At 49.3% G+C, this 16,739-nt stretch overlaps 1 protein-coding gene across 1 annotated transcript in view; it reads left to right on the top strand.

Annotated features, from left to right (window-relative positions):
- The window catches only part of Cdc45 (cell division cycle 45), a 33,413-nt gene extending 17,640 nt beyond the window's left edge, over positions 1-15,773 (top strand). Inside the window, exons 9-19 of the mRNA XM_052740287.1 lie at positions 391-441; positions 1,863-1,982; positions 3,379-3,510; positions 3,723-3,821; positions 4,883-5,044; positions 9,379-9,517; positions 9,595-9,678; positions 11,304-11,422; positions 11,606-11,682; positions 14,258-14,324; positions 15,656-15,773. Of these exons, the coding sequence (XP_052596247.1) occupies positions 391-441; positions 1,863-1,982; positions 3,379-3,510; positions 3,723-3,821; positions 4,883-5,044; positions 9,379-9,517; positions 9,595-9,678; positions 11,304-11,422; positions 11,606-11,682; positions 14,258-14,322 (1,048 nt within the window). The 3' untranslated portion in view covers positions 14,323-14,324; positions 15,656-15,773. The remainder of the gene's footprint in view (positions 1-390; positions 442-1,862; positions 1,983-3,378; positions 3,511-3,722; positions 3,822-4,882; positions 5,045-9,378; positions 9,518-9,594; positions 9,679-11,303; positions 11,423-11,605; positions 11,683-14,257; positions 14,325-15,655) is intronic.
- The last annotated feature ends 966 nt before the right edge of the window (positions 15,774-16,739 follow it).

Genomic DNA, 16,739 nt, shown 5'->3' with positions numbered 1-16,739 from the left:
ATGGGTCCTTTAGGTCACTGGTTTACACTGGTGGCATCTGTCTGACCCATGTATAGTTTATGTCTACCCAAGCTTTGCCCTAGAACTGGAAGCCTGACCTTGTGTTTCTTCCAATATCTTAGCAAAAACCTTGCCGTAGGTGTACCATTTTTTAAGATGGGAGGTGCAATTTGAAGATGTCAATATTCAAAATCACAGTAGAAAAGAAGCCGTAAGATGATTATTTACAAATCCTGGGATGGGCACAGTGAGTTGGGAGGCCATGCTAACATTACACTCCTGAGAATGTGGAGCCTGGGCTGTCCATCATGTCAGCTGGCTCCATGAGACACAGCCTACCATGCCCAGGCAGCTTGTAGCTGACTCCATCATCTTCTGCTTTCCTTCCAGGTGGGCCATTGTTGGACTGACGGACCAGTGGGTGCATGACAAGATCACTCAGTAAGGGAGATGCCCTCAGTTTGGGGGACAGCTCTGTGCTGTGTGCATGTGGCAGTCCCTGAGTTTGCCACAAGGAGATAGGAGGCATTGTCATTAAAAACCCTATGGAGAAAGGGGGGCTTCTATCCTTGCCTGGGCTCTTGGGCTCAGTACCAGATCTCTGTTTTTGCTTATGACCTAGCTTGGCCTCTTTATCACCCTGAGAAGTCCACTGGGTGGAGCCAACGGTGGGAAGAAGGACTTGGTTTGACTTCTTCATTCTGTGGCCTAAAGACAGGCACTGAGATGTAGCCCATGCATGTTAGAGATAGGGGGAGACATTGGACGTATGTAGGAAGTAAGGAAAGAGAATGTGAAGGTCTGGGGTCCTGTCAGGGAGTACAGCTTTGATCTCAAAAGGGAAGCAGGGGACTTTAAGGAGGGCTGGTATAAAGTGCAGTATGGTCCTCTGTGGGTGTGGCAGGCTCCCTTCTGGTGGACTCTATGAACTGGGGAAAGTAGAGTGTCTCACTCACTCCCTTAGGCAATTCAGCCTGAAGATAGCAAGCGGGACACGTAAGAGAATTAGCAGGTCAGGCCTGGGGTTCTAACCCTCTTCAGGAGACCCCCACGAGTGTCCCTGAGCATCACCTTCAACTGTTCACCTCCTTCCTTGTGCAGTTTGCAGAATCCCCCACTGTGTACTAGGCCTTCTAGGTAGCCCAGGAAGTTTAAGGAATCCAAGCTTTATCAGCGTTCTGTTGCTTGGGTTGCCCCTTTGAGCCGGCCTTCGGCCTTGCTATGCCTCAGTCCCTCCCTGTTAAGGATGGTGTGGGGATGTTGGAAAGATGGTTCAGCAGTAAGAGTACCTGATGCTCTTACAGAGGACTTGAGTTCAGTTCTCAGGACAGCACCCACGTTGAGAGGCTTACAACCTCCTATAACTCCAGCTCCAGGGGTTCTGACGCCTTCTGACCTTGTTTAAAACAGGATGGCGTAGAGTAAGCATGTGAGTGAAATAGAATCTAGAAATGGTAGTGCATGCAGCATTAGGAACTTCTGCTCTTAGCCTCAGATGAGACCCTCTGGTCACCAGCATGGCCCATCCCAGTGGGGTCTGCCTACCCCATCTGCATTTGCTGGCAATATATGTGCTAGTCTAGTTTCTGTGTGGATTATTGTTATGAGGTCTAATTGATTGTATGGCTGGACACCTAGCCAGCCCCCTCCATACTGCTCACAAAAGGTGTCTCAATACCTAAAGATAGGATGTAGCCTGGCCAGAGAGAGGCCACCCTGCCCCGCTCTCTGTTGTCAGTCCCTGGCTGGCTAGTTTATACCTAAACAAGCTTCCTCAGTTCTCATTCAGGAACAAATATGCTTGGTGGAGAGGCCCCTGAGTTGGGGAAGGAGCTGGTTCAGCCTGCCATGCTTTCTTCTAGAATGAAGTATGTGACTGATGTTGGCATCCTGCAGCGTCATGTGTCCCGGCATAACCACCGAAATGAGGCGGAAGAGAACATGCTCTCTGTAGACTGCACCCGGATCTCTTTTGAGTATGAGTATCTTTGCAGCTTAGTGCCTTGGGGTTTGGGCAGCACTCGCTGCCCTTAGCACGTTGCTCAGCAGGTGATTTCTGCTCCATCACTGTGCTGATAGAGCTGCCTGCTTCTGTCCTCCTACGAGCAGTGTGTTTATGATATAGTTGCTGGTCCAGACCGTGTCTGGGTCATGTGGGAGGTCATGCTGAGAGCTGAAGCAAAGTGGACAGCAGTCCCTGGGTCCCAGGGGTTGAGAAAGAGGGGCACTGATGAGGACAAGAAACACCAAGTACCCAGTGGAGCAGTGGTAAGGCACCAGCAAGACTGCAGAGTGCTCTGGGATGGTCTGTATGTCAAGTGTGTTGCTGATTGGTCAATAAATAAAACACTGATTGGCCATTGGCTAGGCAGGAAGTGTAGGCGGGACAAGGAGGAGAATAAAGCTGGGAAGTGGAAGGCTGAGTCAGAGAGACACTGCCAGCCGCCATGATGAGAAACAGCATGTGAAGATGCCGGTAAGCCACGAGCCATGTGGCAAGGTATAGATTAATGGAAATGGATTAATTTAAGCTGTAAGAACAGTTAGCAAGAAGCCTGCCACGGCCATACAGTTTGTAACCAATAAAAGTCTCTGTGTTTACTTGGTCGAGTTTGAGAAACTGTGGGACTGGCAGGTGAGAGAGATTTGTCCTGACTGTGGGCCAGGCAGGAAAACTCTAGCTACAGCAGAGTTAACCTGATCCCTGTAGAGGAAAGGCCTCTGATGGGGACCATGTGTACTCAAGGGGCTGTAAGTGGTGAAGGGCAAGTTCAAGAATGATGGAAGAAGGGCTTTAAGAATAGGGAGGGTAAGGTCAGGCAGTGGTGGCGCACGCCTTTAATCGCAGCAGTTGGGAGGCAGAGCCAGATGAATCTTTGTGAGTTCAAGGCCAGCCTGGTCTACAGAGTGAGATCCAGGACAGGCACCAAAACTACACAGAGAAACCCTGTCTTTAAAAAAAAAAAAAGGGGGTTAGGCTGGGCTGGGCAGACCAGGGGCAACAGACTAAATAGTAACCTGAGCTGCTTACTCTGCTTCTCATGGTATATGGGGCTCTGACCACAGTAGCTGACTATCAAGCTCTGCATCTTGGTCTGTCACAGAGAGAAAATGGTGCATGGTGCACAGGTGCATGCACAGGTGCATGGTGCAATTTCAGATGCTCCCTGCATGAGTCAGAGAGCTCTGAGATCTGCTGCCCCCAAGCAGCCCCCAACATAGATATGCAAATAGGCCCCAACAAAAGGGTCCCACAAACCCGGCTGTCCATTAAGAATTCTGGGTGGGTCCATACCAACCCAAGGATATAGGCCACTGATAGCTCCATGCAGGTAGTGGGCAGTGGATACCGCGTGTGCTCCTTGACCTTGGACCCAGCCTCCGCCTGGCACTGTACCAGCACTGGTCCCTCCATGAAAGCCTGTACAACACCAGCTACACCGCAGCCAGGTTCAAGCTCTGGTCCGTACACGGGCAGAAGCGACTCCAGGAATTCCTTGCAGACATGGGGTGAGTGACTGCCCTGGCCTGAGGCCTCCTACCCTGTCCCCACCCTATTGTGACTTACTTGTACATAAAGTACAGTTCCTCCTCCAGGTCCTAGCTTGGGTCTGAATGCACTTGTCAGGACATCCCTGTGGGCACGCACAGTGGCCGCATGGCAAGTCTGTCTCTCTGCTGTCGGTGTCTGAGGTCTCACTCACACAGCTTGCTCCCTCCAGGCTTCCCCTGAAGCAAGTGAAACAGAAGTTTCAGTCCATGGACGTCTCCTTGAAGGAGAATTTGCGGGAAATGATCGAAGAATCTGCAAATAAATTTGGGTAAGTGCTTATCTGGATTACACCCCCTAAAGATAGGGCTTCTGCTTTAACCATATGCCTGTACTGATGCCAAAAGAAGAACTAACCTCAAGAGTGTACAAACGATTTTAACTGACTCAAATTTGACCGTTTCTGAAATTTTGAGTTCTCCTTGGATTAAAAATGCACCTTCTTGGTCTGAAAAGATGGTTCAGTAGTTGAGAATGCATACTGTGGAGCTGGAGAGATGGCTCAATGGTTAGAGCCCTGGCTACTCTTCCAGAGGGCCCAGGATCAATTCCTAGCACAGCACCTACATGACAGCTCACAACTGTAACTCCAGCTGCAGGGGATCCTCTATCCTCTTCTGGCTCTTTGGGCATATGTACACATAGACACATATTCACATAGTAAGTTTACAAAAATGATTTAAAAAAACAAACTAAAATGCACTTTCTTAAACTGTCCATAATGTTTAAAGCTTTTCTTTTTTTTTCTTTCTTTTCTTTATCTTCTTTTCTCTTTTCTTCCTTCCTTTTTTTCTTTCTTTTTTTGAGACAGTCTCCACATAGTCCTATATATCTTAGAACTTAGAACTCATTTGTAGACTAGGCAGAACTTGAACTCCCAGAGATCTACCTGTCTCTGCCTCTTGAGTGCTAAGATTAGTGTGTACCACCACACCTGGCATGTTTAGTGTCTTTAAATACTGGTACTGTGATGTAGACAGACATACTGGAATCAGAAATAAGGCACCTGGACCAGGTACAGATATGGTCTGTCCTACCAGGTCTTCAGGCACCACTGAGGCCCTGTTCCCCGGGTGCTCCTGCCTAGCCAGCTAATATTAGGGATAGACAAGAATCCTGCCCACACCTCAGGCCTGATAGCCAAGCAACTGCAGTCAGGGCAATGGGCTGCAGGGCCTGGGTGCTTTAGTCTGCCTCATCCTCTGAGCACTGGTCACACTCAGCGTTCTTGGGGACCTGTGAGGAACTTTAGGGTGTCTTTTGGTCTAGTGTGGGCATAAGACCTTTCTCACAAGTCGAGAGTGACAGCCACATTGCTTCCTCCCTTGACAGGATGAAGGACATGCGTGTGCAGACTTTCAGCATTCATTTTGGGTTCAAGCATAAATTCCTGGCCAGCGATGTGGTCTTTGCCACCATGTCTCTGATGGAGAGTCCCGAGAAGGATGGCTCGGGGACAGACCACTTCATCCAGGCTCTTGATAGCCTCTCCAGGTAACGGGTAGGATCCAGGCAGCCACCCTGTGGCCTCAGTTTCACACTGCACAGGGAGACCAATCACAAGGATGCCCTGGGCATGAGAACGGCTGTTCTATAGCAACTACAGAGAGTTAGCTGTTGCTAAGCTGCTGGCCCTGCCCCAGTGTTCCCTTCTTCTTGAAATAAGTGGGGCCTCTGTAGCTCAGGCTGGCCTCACATTTAATGCCTAGTCCAGGCTGCCCTCAAATTCATGATCCTTTTGCCCTAGCCTCCCAAGTGCTGGGATTGGTGATGTGCACTCCATCCCCAGCATCCTTGAGTCCTTTCCATTCCCTTTGTGATTGTCTTCTTTTTCTTCTGCCTTCTGACTCTACTAAGACATTATTATTCACTCTTGTTTTTCTTATAATTCATTTTTCAATTCTTTTATTTCTAATTCTCCTTCTGTATTTTTTTAAAAGATTTTATTTATCATGTATACAGTGAATGTTCAACCTACAGGCCAGAAGAGGGCACCATATCTCATTGTAGATGGTTGTGAGCCACCATGTGGTTGCTGGGAATTGAACTCAGGACCTCTGGAAGAACAGCCAGTGCTCTTAACCTCTGAGCCATCTCTCCAGCCCTCCTGTATTTTAATGTATCATGAAGTAGGACATTCCAGTATTGGTGTTTTGGAGTTGTGACTTTCTGGTACACTAGTATGTCAAAGGTGATGTTACTCTACTTCTCATTTTGTTATTTGTTGATTTTTGTTTGTTTGCTTGCCTGTTTGTGTTGAGGATCTCACTGTGTAGCCCAGGTTGGCCTGGAACTAGCAATGTAGACCAGACTGGCCTCAAAGTCACAGATACTCACTTGTTTCAGCCTCCCAAGTTCTGAGATTAAAAGTGAATGTTGCCTGATTAACAGAGTATCAACTTTGTACTTACTTTGTTAAAAATTTAAAATATTAATTGTGTGTATGCAAGCACACACATGCATGATGGGGTGGAGACGTGTGGAGATTAGAAGACAACTTTGTGGAGTCTGTTCTCGTCCTCCAGTTCTGGGGATCAAGTTCAGGTTGCCAGGTCGGTGCAGCAAGCACCTGTACCTCCTGAGTCATCTCACCAGCCCCTTCTTTGTTAATTCCGACATAAATATTTGGATTTTTCTCAATCATTTTTTATTTTCTCATTGCTACTACATAGAGATACAAGCAATTTTTGTGTTTTTATCATGTACCCTGTGTGTTGTTGCTTTATCTCTTAGGGGGCCGGCCACCCAGCTCCTAAATAAATACACATAGAGGCTTATTCTTAATTATAAATGCCTACCCTGAGCTTGGCTTGTTTCTTGCTAGCTTTCCTTAACTTAAATTATCCCATCTACCTTTTGCCTCTGGGCTTTCCCCTTTCTCTTACTTCTGTAAATCTTACTCCATGGCTTGCTGTGTAGCTGGGTGGATGGACCGTGGCATCCTCCTCCTTCTCTGGCTATTTCTTCTTTCCTCCCAGATTTCTCCTTCCCTATATCCTCTCTGCCTGCCAGCCCTGCCTATTTCTCTCTCCTGCCTCACTGTTGGCCATTCAGTTCTTTATTAGACCATCAGGTGTTTTAGACAGGCACAGTAACAGCTTCACAGTTAAACAAATGCAACATAAACAAAAGTAACACACCCTAATATTCTACAACACCTGTGCCTGCAGCCTTGTTGAGCTCATTGCTCTGACATTTTTTGTGGCCTCTCTTAAGCTTTGGATGGGAAAGATCATGTGGTCTGCAAACGGCACTGGCTGTGCTTCCTTTGCCATCAGGATTTCTCGTGGTGAGTTTCCTTGCTTGATTGTGCAGGTCAGTCCTCCAAGACCATGGTGAGATCCCAGGGTGTGCTGTCTGTCTGTGCCTTTCCTCTCGTTTTTTCATACTGGGGTTACACCTAGGGGCTTGTACATGCTAAGTGTGTGCTTCCTGAGCACACTCTCAGCCCCACTCTTTCATTTTCTTACTGTTCCTCTCCTGCTCTCTTGTCCCACGGTGAGCAGGTTCTTTTCTGTAAGGGCGATATAGACAGAGCTCTGTGTAGACTCTTGGAGCTACACTGCTCCAGCTCTCGGTCTTTACCAGGTTCTCTGTGCTGTAACCTGGCTCCATGAAGTTTACTTTGTGTGTTACACTTACATGCCGTTGAACAGGGCAGAACTCCCTCATACGTGCCGTTGAACAGGGCAGAACTCCCTCATACGTGCCGTTGAACAGGGCAGAACTCCCTCATACATGCCGTTGAATAGGACAGAACTCCCTCATACATGTTTTGGTACCTAACATCCAGTTGCCTGGAGTTTTCATTGCTTGACTCCAAGCACCCACAGTGATAGTGGCCGTGTGACAGATTGATGTCACTTTTCTTATATCTTGGGGTTTGTGGTGGTCCCTTCTTGCAAGTTTAGAACCTTAATGTCTGCTATTATAATGTAGTTGCTCTGTTTTGTTGTTTGGTTTGGTATATTTTCTCTAGTTTTTAAAATTTTTATTTTACATGTATGAATGCTTTGCTGCATATCTGTATGAGCACTACATGCATGCCTGGTGCCTTTGAAGGTCAGAAGAGAGTGTAAGATCCCCTAGAACTGACTTATGCATAGCTGTGAGCCACCATGTAGATGCTAGGAGTCAAATTCAGGTTCTCTGCAAGAGCAGACAGTACTCGTAACCAATGAGCCGACTCCTCAGGTCCATTTCCTGTCTGTCTGTGACACACACACACACACACACACACACACACACACACACACACACACACACACACACACACCCAGTTCTCTCAACAAGTAGTTTCTTTGTGTGTGTACCTGTAGGCGTGTGCATGCAGAGGTCAGTGCTGGGTGTCTTCTTCATTAACTTTTCCACCCTGGTTTTTGAGACAGACTGAACCTGGAGCTCACCAGTTCAGCCAGCTAGCTAGCCACACAAGCCCCAGGGACCCACTGCCTTTGCCTCCTCAGTGCTATAGAGTTGTAGGCACATGCCCACTGTAGCTGCCTTTCTACAAGAGTGCTGGGGATGCAGTTCAAGTCTTCACACTTGGGTGCTAAGTACTTCCATCTGAGCCCCTCGTGTCATCTCAATCCCTCTTTGCAGGAGAGCCTGCACCCTGTCTTCCTACGCTGGCTTAGACCTGCAGCTGCTGAGGCCCGCTGCCTGTGTCACCACAGTTGTGTATTCCTACAGCACAGTTCTCAGATAGCCTCAGAGAAAGGGAGCATGTTTCTTCTTAGTACTTCTTAGTCGTGTTTCTGTTTTCCTGGGACGTCCTGCTTTATGCTTTTGCTTTGTATTTCCATGATTTGTTTCATTGTGGATTTTGAGGTAGCTTTTCCTAACTTTGTCCTCCAGCATTTGACTAAATATTTTATTTCTTTCCAAAGTGTTCACTTCTGCCAGCACCGTCTGGTCTCTGACCTTTTTTCATAGTGTGCTGTTCTTGTTCAGGAGTGTTATGGTCACCCAGACCTCTCGGGACAATGGAGTCATTTTACGTGTCATCTGTTCTCTAACGTCTGCTTCCTTCGGGAGCACTTTCTTTTCAGGCCGTAAGTGTTTCTCAGATGTCTGGCATGTTTTGTATTTAGGCAGGAAGCTGTGGAATCTTGGCTTAGCCCCGGGTGTTTGGGCACAACTTTGGGCATAGAGGCTCAAAGGCTTGAAGGCCAGCCCTGCTTTTCCAAAGGGCTCATTAAAATATTCAGAAGGGAATACTCTCTTTTGGGAAAGAATAAGAGTCCCTCTGTTGGGTGGGTGTGGGGAAATCTTGATGCTTCCTCTATTGCGTGTCTAAGCCTACTCTAGTAGAGCCCTCCAGGTACCTTCTTGAGTCCTCCTTATGGGATCTTTAGATCCCACGTTGCTTGGTTGCCCAGGCTGGCCTCAGAGTCACAGTTTTCCTGAAAGCTGGGGTTACAAGTGTGTACCACCACGCCTATTAGTCTTCCTTCTTTTGATCCCGAGTCTCGAATCTCTTACTCCATCACTGTTTATAATCTTTTTGTTCCTTCCTTTCATGTGAAGGGGAACTCAAGAGGGAGAGAAGATAATTTTTATTTTCGAGACAGGGTTTCTCTGTGTAGCCTTGGCTGTCCTGGAACTCAACTCTGTAGACCAGGCTGGTCTTGAACTCGGAGATTCTCCTGCCTCTCCCTCTGAGTACTGGGATTAAAGGCATGTGCGACCACTACCTGGCTGAGGAGATAAATTCTTATCCCTAACCCCGTCCTGAACCAGGAATCAAGCTCTTTATTCATGACTTCGGCATTTCAGCAGTAGCACCCAACAAGCAGCGTGTAAGCCCGCTGTCTGCCTTGTTTCAGGAGTAACCTGGACAAGCTGTACCTCGGTCTGGAGCTCGCCAAGAAGCACCTCCAAGCCACCCAGCAGACCATCGCCAGCTGCCTCTGCACCAACCTCGTCACCTCCCAGGGCCCTTTTCTCTACTGCTCCCTCATGGAGGTTAGGCTTCCCTACCCACGCAGTGCCAGGCCTCACCCCACCCTCGTGAATTCCTCTGACCGTCTCTTCCCTTCCAGGGCACTCCAGATGTTACACTGTTCTCCAAGCCAGCATCCTTGAGTCTGCTCAGCAGACATCTGCTCAAGTCCTTTGTGTATTCGGTGAGGAGTTGGATGGAGTGGGGAGGAGGTGGCAATGGCGTGGGTCCAAGAGGGCAGATATATGTGCCAAGCAAAGTGTTAGATGATGGCCTGGGCTTACCTGTTGTTCACCAGTCATAGAGACTGGGCATACTCTTTATTTTAGACCATATTTTAACTCAGCTAAACTCTAGGAACTTTCCAGTTTCCTACAAGCTCTGATATTACCACTCACTATTCATGTCATTCAGCTAAATAGGGAGGGACACCCAGAAAGCCATGTGACTGGGATTTATGTTCATCTGTGGCAGAGCAGGAAAAGATGGAGTTAGTCATATAGATTGCTTCCCAACAAAGGTTTGAATAATGTCTCTGTGTAGATTTGTGGCGCAGTACCTTAATTAGAATACATCCTAACCCAGTTGGTTTTAGACAGGTCCTAAGCCAGCTAATAGAGAACTTGTAGGTAGGGAAGCAGAAAGGGCAGCTCCTGGTGACTTCAGCTGTCAGGCTTTCTCTGCGTCAGGATGAGGGTTATGAGGAGAATGACTCACGCTGCGAGTCAGCCAGTAAAACAGTGACATTGATGTTCTGAAGATGCCGAGTGCTGTCTCCGTGGGCTCCGCCTCCTCAGACTCACCAGTCTTTGATCCAACTATCTTATGAAGATTGGGGAAATAGTTCAATGGTGGACCCTCCCTAGTATATGTGAGGCCCTGCCAGTATATCTGACCCCCAGCCCTGAAAAGAGTTTTTGAGAAACTTGTAAGAAACAGAACTTGTGTTTTTGTTGTGCAGTGACTTCATGTAAGTGAAGTGATGTGGAGGCATTGTGCTGAGTAGTCTAAGTGGTCTAGAGATGATTACAGTGTATGCAGGGCATGCATAGATTATACCAACGGTACAGTGTTTTCATAAGAAATGGGACATTATTGGATTTGGGTGTCCACAGAAGTCCTGAACCAATCCCTTTACCTCCTAGGAATGATTAGTATCGAAAGATGAACCAGACCAAACAAGAGCTTTGCAGTCCTGTTGGCTTCCTTCACATCTCAGCCTCATGTATCAGTTTCGAGAAAGAGTGTCTGACTTCTGTGCCTCTGTTTCCTCATCTGTAGAAGAGGTCTAGTCAGTTATCAGGCATTGCCTACTAAACACCCGCCAGCTGGCCTAGTTCACATCTTGGGTCTCAGTCCTGCATAAAGTACTTCATGACCACTTAGGTGGTCACCTGGATGGTGTTGTGAGAGCTGTAGGTGTGTCTCTGAGGGAGACCTCACCATCTCCACCCTAACTGTGTGCAGGAGAGACCCAGGAGACGTGAATGCATGGATGAGTTTCCAACAGGAAGCACTAAGAGGAAGGAGAGCAGACCAGGCAGGGGCGTTGGGAGGTGTTCCTAGAGACCTGGAGGAGGTGGCTGGAGGAAAGCAAGGGCTGAGCCCCTGCAAGGCCTAGCTAGGGTGCTAAGAGGGTTGGGCCAGCAGATAACTGGGAAGCTAAGAGCCAAATATCAAGTTGGAATTCTAGCATCTCCTGGTGACTACACCCCTGTAGGCCTTAGGGGCTAGCCTGATGCTATCAGTTTCTAGGTGCTGAGCAGTGTGCTCCATTCTGCAGTGCTGAGAGTGCCCCTGTCTCCGTAGACAAAGAATCGACGCTGCAAGCTGCTGCCCCTGGTGATGGCTGCCCCCCTGAGCATAGAGCAGGGCACGGTGACCGTGGTGGGCATCCCCCCAGAGACTGACAGCTCAGACAGAAAGAAGTGAGTAGCTGCTACTTGCCCTGGGACAGCAAGGCTGAAGGCCCTGGGTGTGTCAGCACATTGGCACTCCAACTCTGCCGAGCCTGAATGCCATTTGCCCTTTGGTGTCTATCACAGGGAAGGGGTTGGGAAGGGTCTGCTGTCTGTGGTCTGTCTCCCAACATGTCTGTCCTGTACCTGTAGCTTTTTTGGTCGAGCATTTGAGAAGGCAGCAGAAAGCACCAGCTCTCGGACTCTGCACAACCACTTTGACCTCTCAGGTGAGTCTCTGCCCATGGCCGCACTTCTGCCCTCACACCTTCCAGGCCAGCACTGGCCCTGGAATTAGGCAAGCTGGTGTAAGGAAGGTACCTAACCAGCAGCCCCTTGTCCTACCAAAACAGCCCCAGGCAAAGCTGTTCTCAGCATCCACAGAACACTGGCTGGGAAGCTACAAGCATGGATGCAGCCTTACTGCCCTCCCCTGCAAATCGTTTCCCACCCCTGAAGGAAGGGCAAGCTGTGTGATGCTAGAGCCCAAGCCTCACTGGTCGGGCCAGTCTCTGTCCTGTGGACAGGGACACGGCACAGTCTGTGGCAACCCAAGGTTGGCGGCATGAAGAGCCCTGCCTGAGGCTATAGCTCTGTACCTGGGAGACAGTTTGACACTCATCACACTTACTGTGTTACTTAGAGAGTGAAGAGCCCAGTGACAGCTTCACCACTTAGCAACACAGGACATAGTTTACTTGTTACATAGTCTAAGCTGGCCTTGGTTCTCAGAATTTCCTGCCTCGGCCTTCCAAGTGCCAAGATTACAAGCATGGGCCGTCGTGTCTCTTTTATAGGTTTGGTTGGCTGGTGTGTTGTCTTGGTTTTGGTTTTCATTGTTTGTTTTTGTTTTGATTTGTGAGGCAGGGTCTCTCTACATGGCTCTGACTGTCCGGGAGCTTACTACATAGACAAGGCTAGCCTTGAACTCAGAGATCCACCTGCCCCTGCTCTGCCTCTGTCTCCTGAGTGCTGAAATCAAAGGCATGCACCACTGTGCCTAGCTTATCTTATTTTTAAGACAGGGTCCTACTGTGTAGACAAGGCTGCCTCAAACTCACAGAGACCCTCCTGCCTCTGCCTGCCAAGTGCTGAGATTAAAGGGGTGTACCACCACACCTAGCCCCATCTTCTTGTTGACAAATTTTTATTTTATTTTGGTTTTTCGAGACAGGGTTTCTCTGTGTAACTTTGTGTAACTCACTCTATAGCCCAGGCTGGCCTCAAACTCACAGAGATCTGCCTGCTTCTGCCTCCTGAGTGCTGGGATTAAAGGCGTGCGCCACCACTCCGGGCGACAATTTTTTAGTCTTATTTATGTTCCTTCATGTTCATGTGTGTTTTGCCTGCATGCCTGGACCCTCTGCAAGTGCAGCAAATGCTCTTAACTGCTGAGCCAGCCCTCTCTCTAGCCCCTTGTTGACACATTTTAGAGTAAGGCAGATTCAGCTTAGCAACACTTACTACTGTCGCTGCTTCACTAGGCTACAAAATACTGTAGCTGGGTGGCTTGCATGGGCTAGTTCCTGCCAGTGCCAAGCCTGACACCTGAAGTCAGGGTGTCAGAGTGGCTGATGGCCTCTGTCCTTGGCTATGAGGCTGTCTTCTTTCTTAAACCCCTCTGTGTGTGTCTGTGCCCTGATCTCTTCTTAGAAGGACACAACTCATGCTGGGTTAGGACCCACCCTGAGTACCTTATTTACTTCTTTGAAGGTCCTGTCTCCAGGTGTCATATTCTGAGATACTGGAAGTTGGGGTTTCAACAAAGGAACTTGGGGAACACAGCTCATTCTATCACACCTGAGTGTTTAGGTTTAGGGGTTTTGTTGTTGTTGTTTGGTTGGCTGGTTAGTTGTTTGTTTGTTTGTTTGTTTTGAAACAAGGTCTCTCTGATGTAGCTCTGGCTATCCTAGAACTCACTATGTAGACCAGGCTGTCCTCAGACTCACAGAGATCTGCCTCTGCCTCCCAAGTGCTGGGATTAAAGGTGTGTGCCACCACTACCTCGCTACCTCAGTATTTTATCTGAATCTCTCAGAAATTACCATGCTCTGATTCCATAACACTAACCTGTGTTCAGGTTCCTGCACTGTCCCAGGTAGGTTTCTTTATGCCAGGCAGCTGCAGCTGTGGCCTGTGGGGTTGGTCCACCTTGAACAGCAGCTCCTGTTTCCTGCCTGTGACCACAGCCCACTTTTATTACACAGGGAGGGTTTGGGCTAGAAGATTCCTGGCTTCCCCTGAGGGTTGGAGAGCCAGAGGTAGGGAGTGTAGAAGTGGCTGTGGTCAGTACCTGCCTGGTGGGGAAGGCTTTGCACTCCTGGGGGTTGGCCAGCACCAAGGAGCGTCCTACATGACCCTGAGCCTGTGTGCTCTTCAAAGCACAAGCAGTTGGTTTTATGTCCTCTCCGGGAACGGATATGGAAGCTGAAGCGCAGGACAGAGCAGGGCTGGTATGGCCTGCATCACTGTGGGACAGGCATTTGTGCCAATCCCTGTCCAAGTCTGTCAGAGGCGTCACATGCCTTGTGTCCCGTCCGCTGGCTGACATTGTTGACCCTTGTGTGCCCCGGGAGTCCTTGCAGGACAAGGCTCTGGCCTCTCCACAGTGTAGCCAACAGATCTGAAGTGGGAGTATAGTGGGAAAAGATGAACTCAAGTACTGCAGAACGTTCCAGCCTGGCGGGAGCCTGCAGTGTGGAATGCGATGGAGGGTTGTCGACCTCAGGGAGGAGGGGAGTTCATGTGCTCAGCCTAGTTTCTCACTCCTCCCACTCACAAGATGTTTTCCTTTCATTACTTCAGTAATTGAGCTGAAAGCTGAGGACCGGAGCAAGTTCCTGGATGCTCTCGTGTCTCTGCTGTCCTGAGGGTAAGCGAGGGTGGGCAGTCCTTGGGCCTCAAGCCTGGCTCCTGCTCTGTCTCCCTCCACAGAGGCTTTACTTGTATTTCAGATCAGAGCAGGGTTTGCAGATTTTTTCCCAGGAATGTCTGTCCTAAGAATCCAGCAGGGCCACAATGGAGCACTTCTGAGAAAGCTTAATTTCATTAAGCACCTTTGACCCCTCAGAACAACCTCAAATTTTCTCGAATGCCCACACCATGGGGCTGAGCATCATGTGTGACACACAGATTACCCAGTGCTAGCCCCGGGGGCCACCCAAAGTTTCCTACAGCCATAGCCACAAGCCCTGGGCTGGAGCCCACAGAAGTGGCACTCTGGGCTGTTCTGCTTAGTCTTTGATAAGAAAGCAAGCTGTTGGCAACTACCCAGCTGAAGGTCACAGACTGTTGGCTCCGCATGAGCCTTCAGCTATGGACAGCCATCCTGAGAGGCCTGCTGCATGTGTGTGGCCCAGAACACCTCCCTAGTGAAGCCCTCACTGTTCTCCCACATGATCCTTCTTTTTGAGGGACCACATGGGAAAAAGGAAGTAGGGGTTTTCTGCTGTGCCTGTGTAACCTTCTCAGCCTCTGTTTGGTCAGGCAGCCTTTCCAAGGCTCTGACACAAGGAACTGCCCTATCCTTGTTAAACCCTGAGCTGTAGGGGACCAAAATGGCCTAGTGGGTCTCAGGGACTCCATTCAGTCAGGGTACCCTGAACATTCAGGGCCGTACTAAGGAAGGTGTCTAGACTGGAGCAGGAAATCCTTGGTCAGACTTGCAGGTAATCAGCAGTGACCTTGGGCTTTGTAAATAACCAGTCTGACTCCAAAAAAGAGCCAACAGCACCCTTGGCCCACGGGTGGCAAGTGTGTATTGACTTGTGGGGAGCATCGTGTGCCAGGACTGACCGGAGGCAGACCTCCCTCCTGTACTGTGTCCACAGCACTGCCGTGTGTGTGGCCATCCAGCAGGGGCGTAACGGCAGGGGAAGGGGGAGATGCTGCTACATGATGGGGAGAGCAGTGGAGACTGGCCAGGCAAGGGAGGGGCCCTTGTTGAGCCATGAAGCTGCCCTGGCGGGATAAGTGGCCAGGCAAGGACTGTCAGGTGAAAAGGGTCTGGGTACTTTCATGGGGACAGTTGAGACGCTGTAGGGGTGTGGGAGGACAGTGATCTGGGTGGCCTTCCACTCCACATTCATCTTCACCCTACTGTGGAAGCTGCTCAAAAGCAGATCATGGAAGGCCTTGTTCAGTCTGTTTGATGCATGGGGAGAAAGGATGAATTGTGTGAAACCTTTTTTTTTTTTCTTCCAGAATTTGATTTCTCCGGAAGTGACCTCCTTTTCCTTATTTATATCACCTGGCATCTATTAGATTGCAAGATACATTTGAAGTGTGGGACTATGTGATTTTTAATAAAATAAAATGTTTGTTTGCGGTTCCATCCCATTTGTTCCTAAGATCTTAGTCCGTACTTGGAAGTACTCTGAGCCTTCTTGGGACCCAGGGTAACATTGTTCCTGTGTGCTGCCATTCTCCATGCCAGATAGGAAATACAGAGACTCTCTACTCAGCCCCTGGGACAAGGTCTCCCCTACCTGCTCTCCTGGCCTCCTGATGGCAATAGGCAGAGGCTGGGCAGGCCCTTCAGTACCAAGTATCTTCACAACCAGTACCTGCGATGGCCGCTGCCCAGTAATGCCAGGAAGGACCGGACTGCCTGCCAGACTGTAGCTGTATCACTGTCGTAGCCACCCCTTCACCATGGCCTTCAGCTTCCCTACCATTCACGGTGCTCCAGTGGTCCCTGCAGGCATGCAGGGTCACACAGCTTTGCAAATGGGGAAGTATGGGGAGGCCTCAAATCAAGGAGGGCTAACTGCTGAGTAGTGCCTGAATGGAAATACTGTTCCAGGCTTCTGTCGGCATCGCTCACACCCACCCACAGAACGTTTCAACGGTAGAGGAACCTCTGGCCCCTGCCCCCTTAACTGCAACAGGCACTTTTGTCCCTGGAGAGGATGGAAGGTGAAGAAGGGCTGGTTACTTCCTAGGGACATAAGTACAGGAGAAGCAGACATGGTAGGAAGAGATACCCACTTGGGCATCTGAGCTCAGCACGGCACACAGTCCTAGAAGGGGGAGTTGTTTAGGCAGGTTTCTCTCAACTTTTTTTCAGTTTTGATTTTTGAGACAGGATCTCACTATGTAGCCTAAGCCATCTCCCTCTATTCCAAGTACTGGTGGTAATTTTAATTCAGTGGTGAGAAGCCCACACAGTGACCTAGAAGGGGGGGTGCCAAATACCCAGGATGCTCTTGGGGAAATGAGGGGGTACAATGGGTGGGGACTGGCTCCTCTCCTGACCGCTGGTAGTGACACCAGCTAACTACTTTCT

This window comes from Peromyscus californicus, unplaced genomic scaffold (genome assembly GCF_007827085.1).
Source record: "Peromyscus californicus insignis strain IS unplaced genomic scaffold, ASM782708v3 Scaffold_16__1_contigs__length_79575227, whole genome shotgun sequence".
Classification (NCBI taxonomy): Eukaryota; Metazoa; Chordata; class Mammalia; order Rodentia; family Cricetidae; genus Peromyscus; species Peromyscus californicus.
The sequence above is the reverse complement of the archived record's forward strand: the minus strand, read 5'-3'. Positions and strand labels throughout refer to the sequence as shown.